The 18,356-nt window shown below is 43.6% G+C and overlaps 1 protein-coding gene across 2 annotated transcripts; it reads left to right on the plus strand.

The window, feature by feature from the left end:
* The first annotated feature begins 795 nt into the window (after window positions 1-795).
* E2F8 (E2F transcription factor 8) lies at window positions 796-17,833 on the plus strand. 2 transcript variants are annotated; one of them, XM_019651405.1, is made up of 13 exons: window positions 796-984; window positions 2,153-2,279; window positions 5,028-5,306; window positions 5,670-5,826; window positions 7,464-7,778; window positions 8,177-8,338; window positions 10,028-10,165; window positions 11,798-12,001; window positions 12,310-12,397; window positions 12,670-13,198; window positions 16,569-16,701; window positions 16,825-17,219; window positions 17,589-17,833. In XM_019651405.1, the coding sequence occupies exons 2-13, from the start codon at window positions 2,265-2,267 to the stop codon at window positions 17,769-17,771; spliced, it is 2,598 nt and encodes an 865-aa protein (XP_019506950.1). In that variant the 5' UTR covers window positions 796-984; window positions 2,153-2,264; the 3' UTR covers window positions 17,772-17,833. The 2 variants fall into 2 exon arrangements, with proteins under 2 accessions (XP_019506950.1, XP_019506951.1); XM_019651406.1 differs by lacking the exon at window positions 796-984 and adding an exon at window positions 1,478-1,822.
* Window positions 17,834-18,356: the final 523 nt, after the last annotated feature.

The following is an 18,356-nucleotide window of genomic DNA, read 5'->3' on the forward strand; positions in this document are numbered from 1 at the left end:
CTGCGGCCCTGGGCCTCGGTTTCCCCGTCTGAAAACAACGAGATCGTTGGACTCCAGCGTCTCCCAATCCCACTGTTAATCTAGTACTCTACAATAGTCTACGCTGAAGCTGCCGAGACTTGAAAACAGGAAAAAGAGGGAAAGCGAGGGAAGACGACGGGGAGGGGGAAGGCAGGAGCGGGTGGAAGACCTGGAGCGGGAAGGCGGACGCCGAGAACAAGCTTGGCGTGTTCACCACCTTGATCTTTCTCCTCACACACCTGAGTTCTCACGCCTCGGCCAAGACCCCGCGCCCACCGAGTCTGGGCACCAGTTGGCCAATCCTCTCTCTCCACACACCAGTTTCTAGAAGCCATGGGGCAGATGGTGGACAGCACAATAATGCATGCCAGGGATGGGAGGTGGAATGGTCCCGGCTGGGGTCCGGAGGTCAGGTGAGTGGATCTGGGGCTGGACAGGGGATCGCAGAGCGCGTGCGCGCCCCGGGAGGGCAAACCTTCATTCCCCAACTTTGAGCCTGGAGAGAGGAGGTGTTCGCAAATTAAAAAAAAAAAAAAAAAAGGAAACACTAGTAGCTGAACTTTTTCCACCCCAACACCGTCGTGGAGGCGGGACCGGAGGGCGGCGCCTGCACGGTGATTCGCCACCGGCCCGTCTGGAGACTCGGATTGGCGCGCAAGGTCCCGGGCCGGGAGGAGCGGGCGTGGGGGAGGGGAGCGGCCCGCCCCGCCCGCGGGATCAGCTCGCGCCGGGAGCGGGTTAATTTCAAATCGGAGCTTGACTGCTCCTGGACGGTCACACTGCTTCTGCCCGCCCGCCGGCCCGTCAGTCCCGGTCACGGCGTTTCCTTCTGGCACCCACCTCCGCGCGGCGTAAGGACCGACTGACGGCCCGACTCGTGGGCTCGGGAGCCAGAGCGGGGAAAAGGTGCCGAGGAGTCCCCGCTCAGCCTCCGTCCGCTCCAACCTTAAGGAGAACTGACAGGTCAGCGGGACGCAGAGGGAAGCGGCGCCTGGCCGGCGGGCACCGGGAAAGGCCTCGGGAGGGCGGCGGCAGCGGCGGCCGTTTCCCGCCTCTCGCTCCGCCGGGGGCCGCGGAGGGAGGAGCTGAGCTCCCACGCAGAGGGGAGGGGGCGAGCGAGGGGGAGGGGCGGGGATGCCGCGGTTCCGGGCGCGGGTTTGCCCGCGCTCAAGCCCCGCGCAGCGAAGGGGTGGTGCCGGCCACGGTTCGGCTTTCCGCGCCAAATTTTTAAATCGAAGGCGGAAGGTCTGGAGCCGCCAACCAATCGCAGGCCCGCGGCCTGCTCTCTGATTGGTCAGGAGTTGTTGCCCTGGAAACGCTGAGGATGCTGTCGGGGAACTATAGGGCGGGCGGCGAGCAGCGAGCGGACTGGGGCCGGGGGGAGGGGTAATTAGCCAGCCGGAGGGGGAAGTGCGCGGGGCGCGGAGCGAACGTGTGGCGCCAGGAGGACTGTACCTGGTTGCCTTACTGATCAAATGCAGTCTTCCATCGCGAGGTACAACATCCTGGCCGTGAACTGGCCACCGGAATAACGAGTACATAGCACTTTGCATCTTTAGGGAAGTCTGTATACAAAAGTCTTAATCCTAAAGCGTTCTTTAAGTGCCTAGAATACGGTTGGAGCTTAAGGACTGAATTTGGAAGTTTCCTATCAAGCTATTTCCCAAAACTTGACCGCTGAGCCTATGCACGCGTGTGTCAGGGGAGAAATTCAGGCATCTAGATGCAGGCTTTTATCCAGATACTTGGGGTCGTGTCAGTTCAGCCGGAACCTGGGCTCGCGAGTTCAGTCTGTGAACAGGTGGGTGCTTGTGCTTGCTGCATCCAGTCCGTTCGGTGGGGTCCGGAGAATGGCCTGCCTTCTCTAAAGGTGAGAGAGGGCTGTCACTGGGAATTCCGTGGGTTGCTTGAAGTCTCGTGACAGCGGATGGGTTTGCTGAAGGAATTTACTGGCGTTTGATGTAGTTTTTCGCCCAGTGGGGTTATCTCTGGTCGGGAATAAAATGTAAATGTAGTTTGTCAATTTTCGTTAGTCTTTGTTTCAGTAGACTGTGGCATCCATGAAGGAATTTTCAACGGATCTCCTGCATTTATTTTTCTTTAACTTTTTTATTTCCTTTTTTCTTTAAAGATATTAAACTTTGTAATAGAATTGATTGGACTCCTTGAGCCAACAGGATATTGGGAGAAACTTCAGATTTTTCATTTTTAAAGAAACTCTAAATGTATGAGAAATTTACAGGATGGAGAACGAGAAGGTACCGTTTTAACGTCAATATTCATCCTTGTAATTTTAAATGCATTATCATCCAGATTTAAATCCATATTTTTTCAATATCTGTATCTTATTAATGCCACATCTCCTTTTAGCCTCTGTAAAAACCCAGAAGGGAGGGAAATTTAATTTTTGAAGAGGGAAAGAGTTGCCCAGAGTTAAAGTAATCTTTCTAGTTTTTAATGGTTTGCTGGAAGTCTCAAAGAGATAGAGAGAAAAGGTATTTTTAAGAATAGTAAAATTTGTTAACTGCATTACGATATTTCTGAGAATTCTTGAACAAAAGGAATTCAGAAAGTGTGTTTGACGTGATTTGAGATTGGATTTCTTTTTAACATAGTTTTCTACCAAATCACCAGCTTCTTTAACTATGGAGGCTACAAACACTCTGAGAGAAAAACATTTTGTAAAATTACAAAAGAATTATCAGTGGGGCTGTCTTGATTAGTGTCCAACTATTGCCAGGTTCAAAAATATGCAAGTTTCCTAAAAGTTTTAGATATCAGTCAAATAAAAGAATTGTTGCTTTGATGGTCTGAGGCAAAGGTCAGCAGCCTTTAGAAAAATCCCATGCTTGAGTCAGTACCTCTCAGGTACACATGCTCAGAAGGGTCCCCCCTTGGATCCCTCAAGAGCACCTTCTATGTAAGAGCACCATAGCTGGATTAGGAGATTTGGATTCAGGTCCTGTGCAACCTCTCAGCCTGGCTGTCCTCTTCTGCAGAATAAATAGGACTACAGAATTTAGTGAAAGTACAAATGGAAAAGCACTTGATAAATCCTCAGGAATCACAAGCATATAAAATAGTCCTATTCATCTTTGTTTCTAAAGTCACTGAAGAATTAGTGCTTTCTCTATTCTTTCACTTATTGCCATTCCAAGCATTTTCTTTAAAGTAGATAGGAAGGATGTGTGAAGTCCCCAGTGTCTAAAAGTAGAAGAAACATGGTCTCCGTTAGCCTTATTTATGAACTGCTGTTCATTTACCCTTTATGTCTCAGTGGCAGTCCCCTCACCACCAGGAAGCAGCTTTGTGACTTTGAACCATTAATTTTACTTCTCCATATGTAAAGCGAAGGGATAGATATTCAAAGGGCAGACTTTTCTGGGCAGAAATCCTGCTCTTTGGCACTCTGGATTTTGCCCCCTACTGGATTTGGCCAACAAGATCTGACGATATGCTAGTCCTCACCCTCGCCTCCTTGGCTCTCTGACTCTTCTGCATCAGTGGTGTTTTATTGAGTACCAACTGCATGCAGCCATTGTACTAGATGGATACACAGATGAATGGGGCACGGTTTCTGCCTTGGAGGCTTTATTACAGTGTCATGAGTAAAAGTCACTCCTAGGAGTTTGGGATCACTTAAAATTATCACTCCTAGTAGGGGAAGCTGAGTGAAAGGTATATGGGAATGCTCTATGCTATCTTTGCAACTTTTCTCTAAATCTAAAATTATTTCAACATAAAAACTTAAAAAAATTTTAAGTTTTAAAGTTTCTTTAATCCTTGGAACAGAAGGTGAAAAAATTAAGTCCGTGCTTCACTGCAAAATTAAAAATGGGAAATTTAGCTTTCAGAATAGACAGGTGTCAAGTGACCATTGGAATATAGTTACCGTATTTGCCGGCGTATAAGACGATTTTTTGGCCCTGAAAAATATGCCTCCAAGTGGGGGGTCGTCTTATACGCCAGGTACACTTCAGATAGACTGCCCATAGTGCTTGCCCCCTGCCATAGTGGCCTCCCGATGCCCGCCCACTTCATTCCACATACCGTTCAGGCATCAGCAGCGCTGCTGGGTGTATGCTCGGCTGTGTGCGATTTTGCGAGTGTGGTAAATTCGGGTTACCGTATATTTCTTTACATATGCATTGAAGATTCGCGATTTTGCGCTATCATGGTGCCTGTTAGAATGTTGAAGTGCTCGCACTTGCGCACTAGTGAGGTCCCAGGGAGATGCTGATGCAAGGGTGGACCAGACTGCTATAGTGACAGGGCGGGCAAACAGGGAGCAGGGACCAATCAAATCAGGCTTTGTATACAGCCAACAGCCAACCACAATACTGCACCATTGTACAGTACAGCATAGAAAATGTCGACCAGTCAAACCCCTATCATCCCTATCATGGCACCAGCCAAAAGAAAGAAGTATAATGCAAATTTTAAACTGAAAGTTATAAACTTTGCTAAGGAAAATAATAATTGTGCTGCTGCAAGACAATATGGAGTAACAGAAAAGATGGTTCGGGACTGGAAATCAAATGAGAAAGCATTAAAGAGTATACCAAGGGGTAAGTGTGCATTGAGAAGAGGCACCCCACACTGGCCAGAACTCGAAAAACATGTAGCAGACATGGTGGCTCAACATCGCCAAAATGGTTATGTGGTGACACGAAATACAATACGCTTGTTTGCACTTCAGTGGGCCAAATCAAATCTGATATTGTTTTACCTTTTATTTGGTGTGTGGAAGGTGTGCGGAAGAGGGGGTAGTCTTATACGGCGAGTATATAACAAACTCTGTATTTTGAGTGGAAATGTTAGGGGGTCGTCTTATACGCCCAGTCTTATATGCCGGCAAATACGGTACTAATTTAATCTACTCTGCAGCCTCATGAGGCATTCTTTTCCTTAGTAATATTCTACGTATTGTATAATTTCTAGAGCCAAAAGCTATGTGATAAATCCTGTTTTACAGCGAGTTTAATTATTTACTTCTTTTAAACCAGGAAAATCTCTTTTTTGAGCCACATAAAAGGGGACTGATGAAAACCCCTCTGAAAGAATCCACCGCAGCAAATATAGTATTGACGGAGATCCAGCCCGACTTTGGCCCCTTAACCACACCAACCAAGCCCAAGGAAATCTCCCAGGGAGAACCATGGACACCAACAGCCAACCTGAAAATGCTCATCAGTGCCATGAGCCCCGAGATCCGCTACAGAGATCAGAAAAGGGGGCTGTTTGACAACAGAAATGAATTAGCTGTGCCCAAAGATTGTTTACATGTAGGTTTGCAGAGGACTGGGTGGAGACTGGGAGGTTTGGGGGAGGGGGGGTTGACTGTTGCAGAAATGCCAGCAATATAAAGCATCGCCACCCTCAGACTGTTATTAACCTCCCTCAGCGCCCCAGAAAGGTGTGGACCCCATCAGATATCGCACTCGGAATTCTGAACCTATCTTTTCAGTTGAAGCTTCCCTTTCAGATCTGCCAAGCAGTTTATACTGGCTCCCCACATTTTTTTCCCCCAAAAACTTCACAGCTATTGAAGTGAAGCACATATGTCAGTGTTAGTTATCGAGCACAGATGCCCCTAATAAACTGTCAAACTTTATTGTAGAATAACACATTTACCTCTTCCTTTGTAGGAACACTTATCTGGAGACGAATATGAGAAATCCCAACCAAGTCGAAAAGAGAAAAGTTTAGGGTTGTTGTGCCATAAGTTCTTAGCTCGATATCCTAACTACCCCAACCCTGCCGTGAATAATGACATATGTCTTGATGAAGTGGCCGAGGAGCTTAGTAAGTATGCAGCAAGCTCACTGAAATGGGTCCTAGTTAAAGTGACTTCGGGGACTTAACTCCTTCAAACCCGCACTCATCTAGCCAGTGTTTGTAATGACACAAATAGGGCCACAGGGAATTACAAATGTCTTAAGCCCTATTAATTTAAGAAGAAAGGCATGTATTTTCCAATTTCGGTGAGTCTTAATGCAGAAGCAAAAAATCACAGTGGAGACTGCTTCTGACTGCATTTCAAAAGCTCTGAAGCTTTAGAGGAAGCTACCATTGTTTTATGACTTGTTTCAAAACTGCTACACCTTTGAACTTCTCTCTTGGCTCTCTCCTGGAAGAGCCAGGCTACAAGATGTTATCTTCATAGTTTATGATAAGGATCAGCTTCTTGGGGGGGGGGGGGGGGGAGCAGGGCTTTCGTGCTCCCTGCCACTCAGCACTATTCTGAGGACCACTACGTTTTCTGGGTGTTTGGCAAAATTACTGTGTCCCCCGGCCCCCTTTTACTCCTTTCTTCATAGACTCGAATTTAGTTATAGCCTAAAAGGGGTGTGTGGGAAATTTGGGGTACCTTTGGAGTCATGAACATATTATAATCTGAACCTGTGAAAAGATATGCAGGATATTTTAATATATAGCTATTATCCCATGAAGAAAGTTTTGCCCTTCTAATGCATGTTTGTAGAAGTCAGCTTTATTTCACATTTTAAGAATATGCCATTTAGATTCACCTGTCCACATACACTTCATTGTAGCTATGTAGAGTTACCCTATATATAATTCAGCAGGTATCTTGATTCTATGTGCCTGGTAATGTTGTAGCAGCTTGTGATAAAAATCAGTGAACAAAAAGGACAAAACTCCTGCTCCCATGGAATCTACATTCTAGTGGGGGCAGTAGATAATATGCAGAGGATATAATAAGTAAGTAATTATAATGTACGCTAGAAGATAATACATACTGTGGAGAAAGAAATGTAGACCATAGTAAATGGGGATCAGGAGTGCTTTGCAATTTTAAATTAAGTGAGGTCAGGCCTCATTGAGGTGACATCTGAGCAAGGACTTGAAAGAATCCAGAGAGGGTGCCTGAGGACATCTGGGGGAGGGATTCCAGGCAGGATGAACAGCCCAGCACAAGAGACTTCAGGAAAAGCACGTATCTGGCAGGTTCCAGGAATGGCAAGAAATCTCAGTACCTTGTCCCTATCATATGACAGCCGTGTGTGTGTGAGAGAGAAAAATACACAAGTTGTGAAGTGTGGGATTTAGAGGATTAAAGACTTGGTTTTGCCACTTCCTGGCTCTGTGCCTTGGGATGAGCTACTTAGCCAGTCTGAGCCTCCACTGCCTTATCATTAAAGTGTAGATAATAACACCTACCTCACACGTTTAGAGTAGAAATTTCCTAAAGCTGTATGGCATGTAGTAGACCCTCAATAAATGTCACCTCTCTGATTCATATTAACTGTCTGTACCCTTTGAGAGCAGGTACATGTCTTTCTCATCTTCACAGTGTTCGTTGAGCATTAATAAGGTTACCCAGAACCTAGTGACTAATAAACCATGGAAGAAAAAATGATTCAATTTTTTGACATTATAAAATCCAATCCTATTAATGCATAATTGCTCATTCTTTGTAGATGTCGAGCGTCGGCGCATTTATGATATTGTGAATGTCCTAGAGAGTTTACACATGGTGAGCCGCCTCGCCAAAAACAGGTACACTTGGCATGGGCGACATAACCTCAAAAAAACACTTGGGACCTTGAAAAGCGTCGGGGAGGAGAACAAGTACGCCGAGCAGATTATGATGATCAAAAAGAAAGAATATGAACAAGAGTTTGACTTTAGTAAGAGCTACGGTATAGAGGATCATATCATCAAAGCAAACACTGGCCAAAATGGACACCCAGACATGTGTTTTGTCGAACTCCCTGGAGTGGAATTTCGGGCAGGTGAGAGATGGTGTTGAAAAGCTCAGGTCTAAAGAAAAGGTTCCTGCTTTTTTGCACCAGCTCTCTCACCCATGCGTTCTATCCCCGCCACCCCCAAGCACTCTTCGCTCTCTTTCTCTCTCCCTCCCTCCCTCCCTCTCTCTCCCTTTCCCACCTTGGCTAAGCCTGTTCTCTTCCCCAAAAATGTATCACTAATAAACCCTGCTTGCATATTAAAAAAAAATATTAATAAAGAGAAGTTTCCTTAGGAACGCTGCTCTAAAGCTATTGCTGTTTAACATTAAAACGCTGCAGTTGTTAACTCTCTGACCAGGTGGTGGTATTTTTAGCCTGGTTACTTTAGAAGTCACTTGTCCCTTCATGAATTTTAATTCTCTAATCCTCATCCTTCTTCAAAGCTTCTGTAAACAGCCGCAAAGACAAGTCTTTAAGAGTGATGAGCCAGAAATTTGTGATGCTGTTTTTGGTGTCAACGCCTCAGATAGTAAGCCTAGAAATTGCTGCCAAGATATTAATTGGGGAGGACCATGTGGAAGATTTGGATAAAAGCAAGTTTAAAAGTAAGTGTCATGACTGTCATGGACTTTTGGAACTATTCTTAATAAAGTCTCAGTTACAGACTGATTTCCTTTGCTATATAAACAAATCTCAAATTGGGCTTTTGTATCTTCTCCCCAGAAGTCAAGCTGCTTTAGTTAACGTGTAGGATTCAAAGATATGTATATAACTCCTTTCATTTGTCTGACACTTTGGGTTACCGTAAACAGTTCCTTAAAAGTTACCTCACTTGATACTGTGACGTTCTCCCCATTTTATTCCTATGCAATCTATAGTTGCCTGAAGTCTAAATGAGCAGTTATTTGTACAGTGACTGGAACCCAGGTTTCCGCTCTTTCCACTCTCTCTCATATGTGGGAGTACAAATAACTCTTCTAAAATTGTCCCCAGAAGTGACTGGCAGCCCAGTTGTCTTGCTATTTTGAAAGAATGGTTTTAGCCAGAATATTTGCTCAAAGTTGGAACGGGATAATAGATTGTGTTCCTGAAGCAGAGGTCTGCCCTCGGCACCGCAACAGACTTTGCAAGAACCTCCAGGAGTAGAGAGGGTGTGGAAAGGACATGCTCAGCAGATGGGGCGTCTTTCCTGGGGGCATGCGCAAACCTCCCAGTACGGAATGAAGTCTAGCCTGAACACGAGACACTTTTCGGGACCCAGCTGTATGGTGAGGAAGAGCTCCCTCAAGCAACAGCAGAGGCTGTGGGAATGTGAGAGCTGTCACACAGACTCCTTCCCATCCCTGAAAAGCTGTATTAGTCCCACAAAGTAAATGCAGACATCCCCAGGTTGATAGTGTATCTATCGAGACAAAATTAAGTAGAGAGAAAGGCAATAAGCCTGGCAATTGGCTTGGGAGATGTGCAATTTCAGAGAACACATCCTGAGCCTGCTGATGGGCTGCTGCCTTGCTTTGAGAAGACACCAGACACAGTTTTCAGCTCTCCATTTCCCTGGTTAGTCACAGCCGTGGAAACTATTCCAGGAGCTGCAGATGTGTAATTTGCTGAATCCCCAGGGAACTCAGAACCTTCTAGCATGGCTATGAAGAAGGGGCTTGATTTGTAATTTTATACTATGAAGTTAGAAGTAAAAGCAGACTTTCTCTAAAAAAAAAAAAAATCCTTAAGATATGTAAGGTCTACAGAATTAATAAATCTATGTTTTGCACATTACATAAGGACAATATAACAATTTACAGATTTTGATGGGCTATGGACTTTTCCATGCTTATGATATTAAATCAATCATTGATGATATAAACTATCACAAGCAGGAAAGCAATACATTTATCATTGATGCTTTGTTTCCTTTTGTTCATAAAATTCTTCTGAATCCTCATTAGAAGATGACCAGCAATGATGACTTTTTATCAAAAAATCTGTCACATAGTTTCTGATAGGGTGATCTCATTAAGTCATTTTTCCTTGTGCTTTTTTTTTTCCCTTCAACTTGTGCTTTTGTCATTTCAAAATTCAACAGCAACAGAAGCTGAGTCTTTTCAATATTTAAGCCTATGTTTTGTTTTAATTAAAGCAGTATCACTAGAATAATTTTAAAAGAGTCATATTTTTCTCTATCTGACATTGACGGTTAGGATAGCTCTTTGAATATACATGAAATCCTTGTGCAGTAAAGTCCTTTGATCTTTCATTATTCCATTAAGTAGTGTGTATGCTTTTTTGTTCCCCAGCAAAAATTAGGCGGTTGTACGATATAGCTAATGTTCTGAGTAGCCTGGCTCTTATCAAGAAAGTTCATGTTACCGAGGAAAGAGGCAGAAAACCAGCTTTTAAATGGACAGGCCCAGAAATCAGTCCAAATTCCAGTGGTATGTATTTGTTTTTTAAAAATCTTTGCTTCGTTGTTTTGAATTAACTCACATGTGGAGATATTCTCCCTTCCCCTTCCTACCCACACTCCCACATGGAAAGAACATGTATAAGTGGTTGAAAAGACAAAGATGAGTGCCACTATGAAAAATTTGGTTACTGGCTCCATCAGCAACCACGAGGTGCATAACGCACAGTGCCCAGGAGGTAGAACCTGTATGTGAAAGGATTTGAAAAAGTTGAAAGCGTCGCAAAACACAAGATACTATTGCTGTAGTTATTATGCTTCTCAGTGACCATAGCACATTCAGAATGTGAAATGATTCATTCTGGTATCAATATTCTAGCCTCCGTCTCAACTCTAGGATTCTCACATTTTGCATTCCACCAGCGAGTCCCACATAGAAGTGCTGGAAAGTGGCAAGAACATGGGCATGGAGGCAGAGGGAGTCTAAGTTCCTGTCCTACCTCTGCCATTTACTACCTGTGTGGCCTCGGGCAAGTTACTTTTCCAAGGCTAAGTTTCCTTACCTACAAAATGGGAAGAACCACGGTGCCTTGGTGAGATTACTGTGATTTGGGATGTAATCTGAGAGGGAGTTCCTTTGGGAAGGGATTTGAAAAGCACAGGCTCTGGACCCAGACTGATGACCTTCGTATCCCAGGCCCACATTCTACCAGCCAAATGAGTCAGCTGGTTGAGGTCTCTGAAATGGGGATCCACTTCCTGAGAAGTACCTATCCGGTGGAGCTGCTGAGATCGTCTTAGTGTGTTCAGGCTGTAAAAGAAAGCCATAGAGGGGCCCGCTGAGTGGCTCAGTTGGTTAAGAGCTCGCTCAAGAGTTTGAGCTCTGAGCAACAGCGGTTCGAGTCAGCCTGAGCTGAGCAGCCATGAGCTGCCAACAGGTGGCGGGATGGCTCAGCTAAAAAAATAAATAAAAAATAAATAAATAAATAAATAAATAAAAGAAAGCCATAGACTGAGTGGCTTATATACAACAGAAATTTGTTTCTCAGTTTGGGAGGCTGGGAAGTCCAAGATCAAGGCAGCTGCAGATTCAGGGTCTGCTGAGCACCTGCTTTCTAGACAGCAAGAGGAGTGGGGAGCTCTGCGGGGTCTTTTATAAGAGCCCTAATCCTGTTCAACAAGCCTCCGCCCTCATGACCTAAGCACCTCCCAAAGGCCTCACCTCCTGTTAGCATAACATGTTGGGCATTAGGTTCCAACATAGGAATTTGGGGGACAGGGGTAACACAAATATTCAGTCCATAGCAATGAGGGTCACCATATTCCATCAAATTAAGGCTCCACTGATAATAAGATGCACAATTTTTTATATATCAATAAGGAAAGAAACCACTGACAATTACGCTATAACACACCACTGGTTATAAGTTACAATGGGTTTTAGAAATGCTCAAGTGTGAAATCTTGTCTCAGAATTCATTTAATAGGGTAAACCAGGTTATGTATATACGAAGCCCTTAAAACAGTACCTGGCCCATAGTCCGTGCTCTATAACTGTTGCCACTGTAATTCCTAAAATCATTTCAGAACTACACTTTGACTTCATATCCCAAAAGGAAGACAAACCACTTGTGTTTGAATGCACTGCCCTTTTCTCTTTCAGGTCTCAGTCCCATCAATCCTTTCTCCCCCTCAGACCTGGAAGTGAGGCAGTCTTCAAAAGAGAACTGTGCCAAAAACCTCTTTTCCACACGTGGGAAACCAAACTTTACTCGACACCCATCTCTCATCAAACTGGTAAAGAGCATAGAAAGTGATCGGAGAAAGATAAATTCTGCTCCCAGTAGCCCCATCAAGACCAACAAAGGTGTGTTTTCAGTCATGTCAGGGCTCCGCTTGGAAGAACTCCTTTTTATCTGATTTTTTTGAAAGCTTACTTGATCCCCATGGGACTTGTTAGAGAATTATGTCCATGTCCATATACCTAACCCCACTTGAAGCCTAACTTATGTATGAATTAAAGGATGAAAGTCGTTTGTGGGGTTTTTCTTTTAATTGTTGTGTAATTTTGGGGGGAGGTGCATGTTCTCTCTTCTTAGACTTCAGAGATATGTCATCTAAAGGAGCATTTCTTTCGATTTGACCAACCTCTACCCCTTCTTTCTATTTTACCAGCTGAGAATTCTCAGAATTCTGAACCCTTCCCAAGTAAAATGGCTCAGCTCGCAGCTATTTGCAAAATGCAGTTAGAAGAGCAATCAAGGTAGGTTGACAGTGCTCTTTAGTAGCAGGCTGAATTACTTTTAAGTTGCATCGTTAGGATTATTTATTTTATGTCAGAATAGGTATTAGCCATGGAAACTGGTGAGATAATCTTTCCTGTAACTCATGCAATCATTACAGACACTGTCTGCTAGTTTCATAAAAGTATGGCTTCACTCTGGGACAATCTAAAGTGGTAGAACATTTTAGAGAAAATATGTTTATTTTAGAACATTTTGGAAAACGTGTCGTGTTTCAAATCTTGTCTTTTAGTGAACCCAGAGAAAAAACGAAAGTACAGCTGGCAAGATCTGGGCACTGCACACCATTGGCCCCCCTGGGCACCCCAGTGAATGCTGAGCTGGAGCTGACGGCACCTGCGCGGTCCCTCATCCAGCCCCTGGGGGTGGTCCCCCTGATCTCCAGCCCACTGTCATCGGTGCCCATGATTCTACCTCAGCCCCCTTCGGGCCCATCCTATGCCATCTATTTGCAGCCTGCCCAAGCCCAAACCATGACACCGTCCCGAGGCCTGAGCCCAACAGTCTGCCCCACCCCCTCTTCTAAAGCTACAAGATCAAAAGACTCCACAGATGTCACCACCGAGAAGGCAGCCAATGATGCCACAAAGCCCAGTGTCTCCACCAGGGCTGGAAGCCTGGTGCCAGAGGTACAAGGGGCACAGAACGGAGACAGGGAATCTGCTGGAGAAAGAGGCTCCAAGAGGGCAAGCTTGCTGGAGGATAGCGGCTCCAAAAAGAAATTGAAAGAAGACCTGAAAGGACTTGAAAATGTCTCTGCAGTAAGTACAGCCTTGCCCTGTGCAAAGCTTTAGCAACTCCCCAGTTGATTAGAGGAGGATTTGGTGGCTTGTGAAATTTACCAGAGCAAAGAGCAGTGTCTCAGAAGACAAGAAACAGTTCCTTCACATCCCATAATCCAAACCAGGCCCCAGATAGCTAATCCCCTGGCCTCGAAGACAGCAGGGACATTTTTAACCTTTAGAGGAAGGGATTATTTGCTCTCTTTTTAAAGCACCACGGGTGGTTGTCCTTACGTCCATTTCTCTACCACATACTGGAATGCAAACACCTGTCATGAAAGTCTTAAATACGCAAGCAGATGAGCCCAAAGTGAATGGATGGATGCTTAGGGTTCTGGTGACTCCTGCTTTCTGAGTCATTACTGAACGTTTGTTTGATATCATATAACTGGCATCTGTTGCCTAGAAGATAAATTGTTCCCCGTTTTTACTTTCTACCTAAAATTTAAACCAAGATTTCTATTTTGTGTAAATAGAAAAATCAAACTTACCTTGGCAAGCTGTAGGTATATTAGACACATTGGTTTCTAGGGATTTTAGTGTTCTAGGTCATTTTTTTCCTAGGTGGAGTTTAGTTCAGGAAGCAATTAACATTTATTGGATGCCTACCCACACACCAGATGTCAGAAGGATTAGGCACTTTTACACCCATTATCTCATTTTTCTCCCTTAGGACAATTATATGTGAAAGACATGATCACCGAATGACCACCTCTAAATCCACATTTAGCAGAAGCTAAATCCCTCCTGTTGTTCCTGCTGTTAACTCAAGTTATTTTACTTCTCTACGTCCTATTTTCCCACATCTATAAAGAATTTGTTCCACCAGTTTTTCCCGATCATCTGGGTGTAAAGCAGGTGCTCCGGGTCAAATCAAACCCAGCACTTGCCTTTGGTGACAGTTGCTTTTGAGAATTTGCCCCAAGCCACAGTACAGTTTTTGTGAGGCTAAGTGAATTTGTTACATGATGATATACATAAAGGGGCTTGTCCTTCTTTTAAGGCACCGTGTAAAGCTAAAGGATATTAATTGGAACTGTTGTTATTGAGGAGGCTTTAGAGTTCGTCAAGTTTTCCCTTTAGGTGGCATAGTATCATTTTTGCATTTAATGTCCATGCTAGGGGGAAAAGCATAAGGCTTTAGCCTGATTCAATTTTCTGGGCGGTCCATAAACTCTTTGGGCCAATGGGGTAATTTAAGAATGGTTTCCTGTTCCTCACTTGGTTAATCAGGATTAGGGTTTTTGGTAGATAGATTTTCCATGTTCCCCTGCTGCTTTTTTCACCTCTATGACTACGTGTTGACCATTTCTTTTTGGCGTGGACTGAGCAGAACAAAGAAAATGTGTTAATTCGTGTATTAATTCATTCAGCAAACATTTCTTGAGAACCTACACTTCTGGGAGTGGAGCGAAGACGCTATCCAAAGAACACAAACATATCAGTTAGTGAATAATAAGAACTATCGTGACAACAGAATGGGGTGGGATAATATGAAGAGGGGGTAAGAGGGCGAATGCAGGCTAGATGAGATGACATTGCAAGTTGAAATATGTCAAATGCATTCATCGCGCTAATTTTAAGAGTCCTTTTTTTTTTTTTTTTTCAAAAAAGGAATTGGCATTATAGGTTAAAAGATTTTGTGATGAATATAGTTTGCACAAAATTGAAAAGTAATTATTAGAGTGCTATAGGTTTTGCTGAAGATTTGAAAGAATTAAACCAGCAAGCAGAATAACTTGTACCAAAAGGGAACATGATTAACAGTAGCAAAGAAGAACTATTTGTAAAATGCCTGAATCCACACGTTAAAAGTTGCTATTCCTGCTGCTTTCAGGGAACTAACCAGTAAAGATGCTGAACCATAGCGAGCATCTAAGAAACAAAATTTAAAGTTTGAGCTATACTTTGAGCATTGTGGATGCTGAGCTCACTATTTCCCAAGATAAAGACAGGACCTATTAACAGCTATTAATAGATCGAAGTCTAAATGGTTGTTATGACAATGTCTAGAGGAAAGGTCTGGAGGAAGATAAAAGGAAGGCCCCCGGTTTACAAGAGCTGCTTTTAGCTTTTGCCAGTCCTGCTCGTGGTAAGCTGAAGCAGACTTCAGGCAGTTCAGCCGCTCCTGGCTTTCTGTGTTAGGCTTTCTCTGTTTGGTCAAGTACCGCGATCTAGCAGGCATGGGGGAGATACACACAGCTCAACATCCTGGCCGTTTCCATTTGGAATAGAACTTCATTGCCTAAAGCTTTCGTTCCATGACCGTGGGGTCTCTCACATGAGTTAATCAGTTCTTTTTGTTATCTGTGGTTTTTGAATTCTGGTGCTGTGCCCTTTAGTTTGTACATTATAAGCGTGTTTGCTTGGTATTATTAGAACCTAACATATTAGACAGAAATCTGCAGTTGTATAATTCCTTTGTTCCAAATCAAAGGTCAGTAAATGTTTCTCTATAAAGGACCAGATAGTAAATATTTTTGGCCTTGTGGGCCATATGGTCTCTGTTGCACCTATTCCATGCTGCCATTGTTTAAAAAAAAAATAAAATTGGAAACTGCTGTAGACAATACATAAATGAATGGGCATGGCTGTGTTCCAATGCAATTTTATTTACTAAAACAGCCAGGAGGTTGGATTTTGGTCCATGGTTTGCCAGCCCCTTTCTATTAAATTAGCATTTCTGAAAATATTTTCCTTGAATACCGATACTACCAAAAATTTTGTTGCCAGACAGCCTGGGAAATGCCACATACTGGATGCTCCCTTGGAGAGTTACAGTGAATGCATGCCATTATTAAACAAAGTCCCTCAAATTCCCTAATAAAAACACCATTTTTCTTTGTTGAATTCAGCATTTCCCAAACATACCTGAGCACGACTCAAGCAATGACTGCTCGCACCCCATGGAACTAGGGTCTCAGAGCAGTCTTTGGGAAATAGTGTTCTATATAATTTAAGAACAATCAGGTAATGACATAACCATTATAGTGTCCAACTGCATTAAACTTGGTTTTGACAGCACCATGGAGTCTAATAGCAGGACTTAGGATGTCAGTGTGAGCGAATCCTACTCTAAGCAGGCTCAGTGCTAGCTTTAGGACACTTCCTAATACCACAGAGGGCATTTAAGAAACACATGGTTTGTATTACTCGGGACAAGTGTTGGGATGGGAAGGAGGATATGGTCTTCAGGAAGCCATATAGCTGGCCTGCCTGGAGCCTGTACTGTTTGGAGGCTTTGGTCTGATGAGACGAACAACCACTAAGGGATATTAATCCTGGGAGAGGCACATGGCCATTTTTCTTCCAGTGTTTGTATGTAAAATAAACCCTTCTTGTTTTCTAGGCTTTGTTCCCATCAGGATACCTAATCCCTCTCACCCAGTGCTCATCCCTGGGGGCAGAGTCCATTTTGCCTAGTAAAGAAAACTCAGGTTCCCTTTCCCCGAACCACAGGATCTACAGCTCCCCAATCACAGGTGAGTGTATGTAAAACGTTACTCAAATGTGGGTCAGTTTCTCAAGTTCACTTAAGCCTTGTAAGCTTCTCAGACAAATGCCTGTGCTTTTAAGATATTCTCCCTCCCCCCTTTTCTTTCCAGGTGTTATTCCAGTGACATCATCTGAACTCACTGCTGTTAATTTTCCCTCTTTTCATGTAACACCTTTGAAGCTAATGGTCTCACCAACTTCCATGGCAGCCATACCTGTAGGGAACAGCCCGGCTCTCACTGCGAGCCATCCCATTCCCGTCCAGAACCCAAGCTCAGCCATTGTAAACGTCACCCTGCAGCATTTGGGACTCATCTCCCCCAGTGTGCAGGTGTCTGCCAGCCCCAGCCCCGGAACTCTTCCTGTGTCTCCAAGAATAGAAGCTGTTAGTGTCGTCCCAGAAAAGGCAGGCCCTCCGCAAGGAAGGGCTGGGAGGTATGATTCTCCAGTTCTGGGCCAGAGCCAACCGAATGGACAATCTGTTGCTGTGATGGGGGCACAGGAGGTGAGACTATTTCCATTTCATTTATTTTTTTCCTTGGGTTATTAAGTCCCAAATATCAGTCTCATGGGAGACTTGCTTTTGCATTTCTCCTTTGGAGAGGGAAAGGAGAGTGAGGACATTGAAGGCTTGTCTGCCTTCCAATCCCAGAAAGAGGACCCAATTAGTCCATATTATTGGGTTATGAGCTGTTTTGTCTTGCCTTAACACAAATAGCTAGAATGTAAAACTCATCCAGGCTTACCTAGCCAATTTCAAAGTGTGCTCTGTTCCCACATGTGACACGTTCTTCCAGTCCAGTCTTCCAAGGCTGCTACAGCGTACCTCTCTGTGGGTCTGACTTCTTTTTTCCATTCATCTCTTTTCAATCAGCCTGTTCCTGTGACACCCAAAGGGTCACAATTAGTGGCCGAAAGTTTCTTCCGTACCCCCGGAGGACCAATGAAGTTGATGGGCTCATCCTGCGCGGATTTCGATGGTGCTAATAAAACCGCCATAGGAACTCTCTTTGTCCCACAGCGAAAACTGGAAGTCTCAACGGAGGATGTCCATTAACTGACAGAAGATATATTCAAAGTGGTTTGGAAAATGCATTCTCTTAAAGTACTGTAAATATGTTGGAGATTTACTTAATTTCAAAACACACTTGTGTGTATATACATATATATATATATATATATATGTATATATACACATATATATTTGTATTAAGCGAAATTTAGCCATCAGTCCTAAAAAATAAAAGTAAAATGCTGAACTAAGAATTTCCAGGGAGAAGAATTATTTCACTGTGCCTACACTATTATGCCAACCAACTGTATTAAAGTTTACATCCCTTTGACTGAATGTGTGATGTGCCTAACACAGCATTCTCTTAAACTTTGCACAAAGAAAATGCTGTGATGTACAATGTTGTATTTTTAAATAGCAGGGCTATAGCTATATTTTTTGTAATTTTAATCTGTCTTTGCAGTATGTCTTTTTGTAAAGTTCGCAATAATCTTCAATCAAGTCTATGGAGAAATTATTTATAAAATGTATTTTTAATCATAAGCTGTTGAAATTAAAACTTTTCTAAAATGTATTTAACATTTTCATTTGACCAGTTAAGGCACTGTTAAGAGAAACTGAAAAGTATCT

This window comes from Hipposideros armiger, unplaced genomic scaffold (genome assembly GCF_001890085.2).
Source record: "Hipposideros armiger isolate ML-2016 unplaced genomic scaffold, ASM189008v1 scaffold_159, whole genome shotgun sequence".
NCBI lineage: Eukaryota > Metazoa > Chordata > Mammalia > Chiroptera > Hipposideridae > Hipposideros > Hipposideros armiger.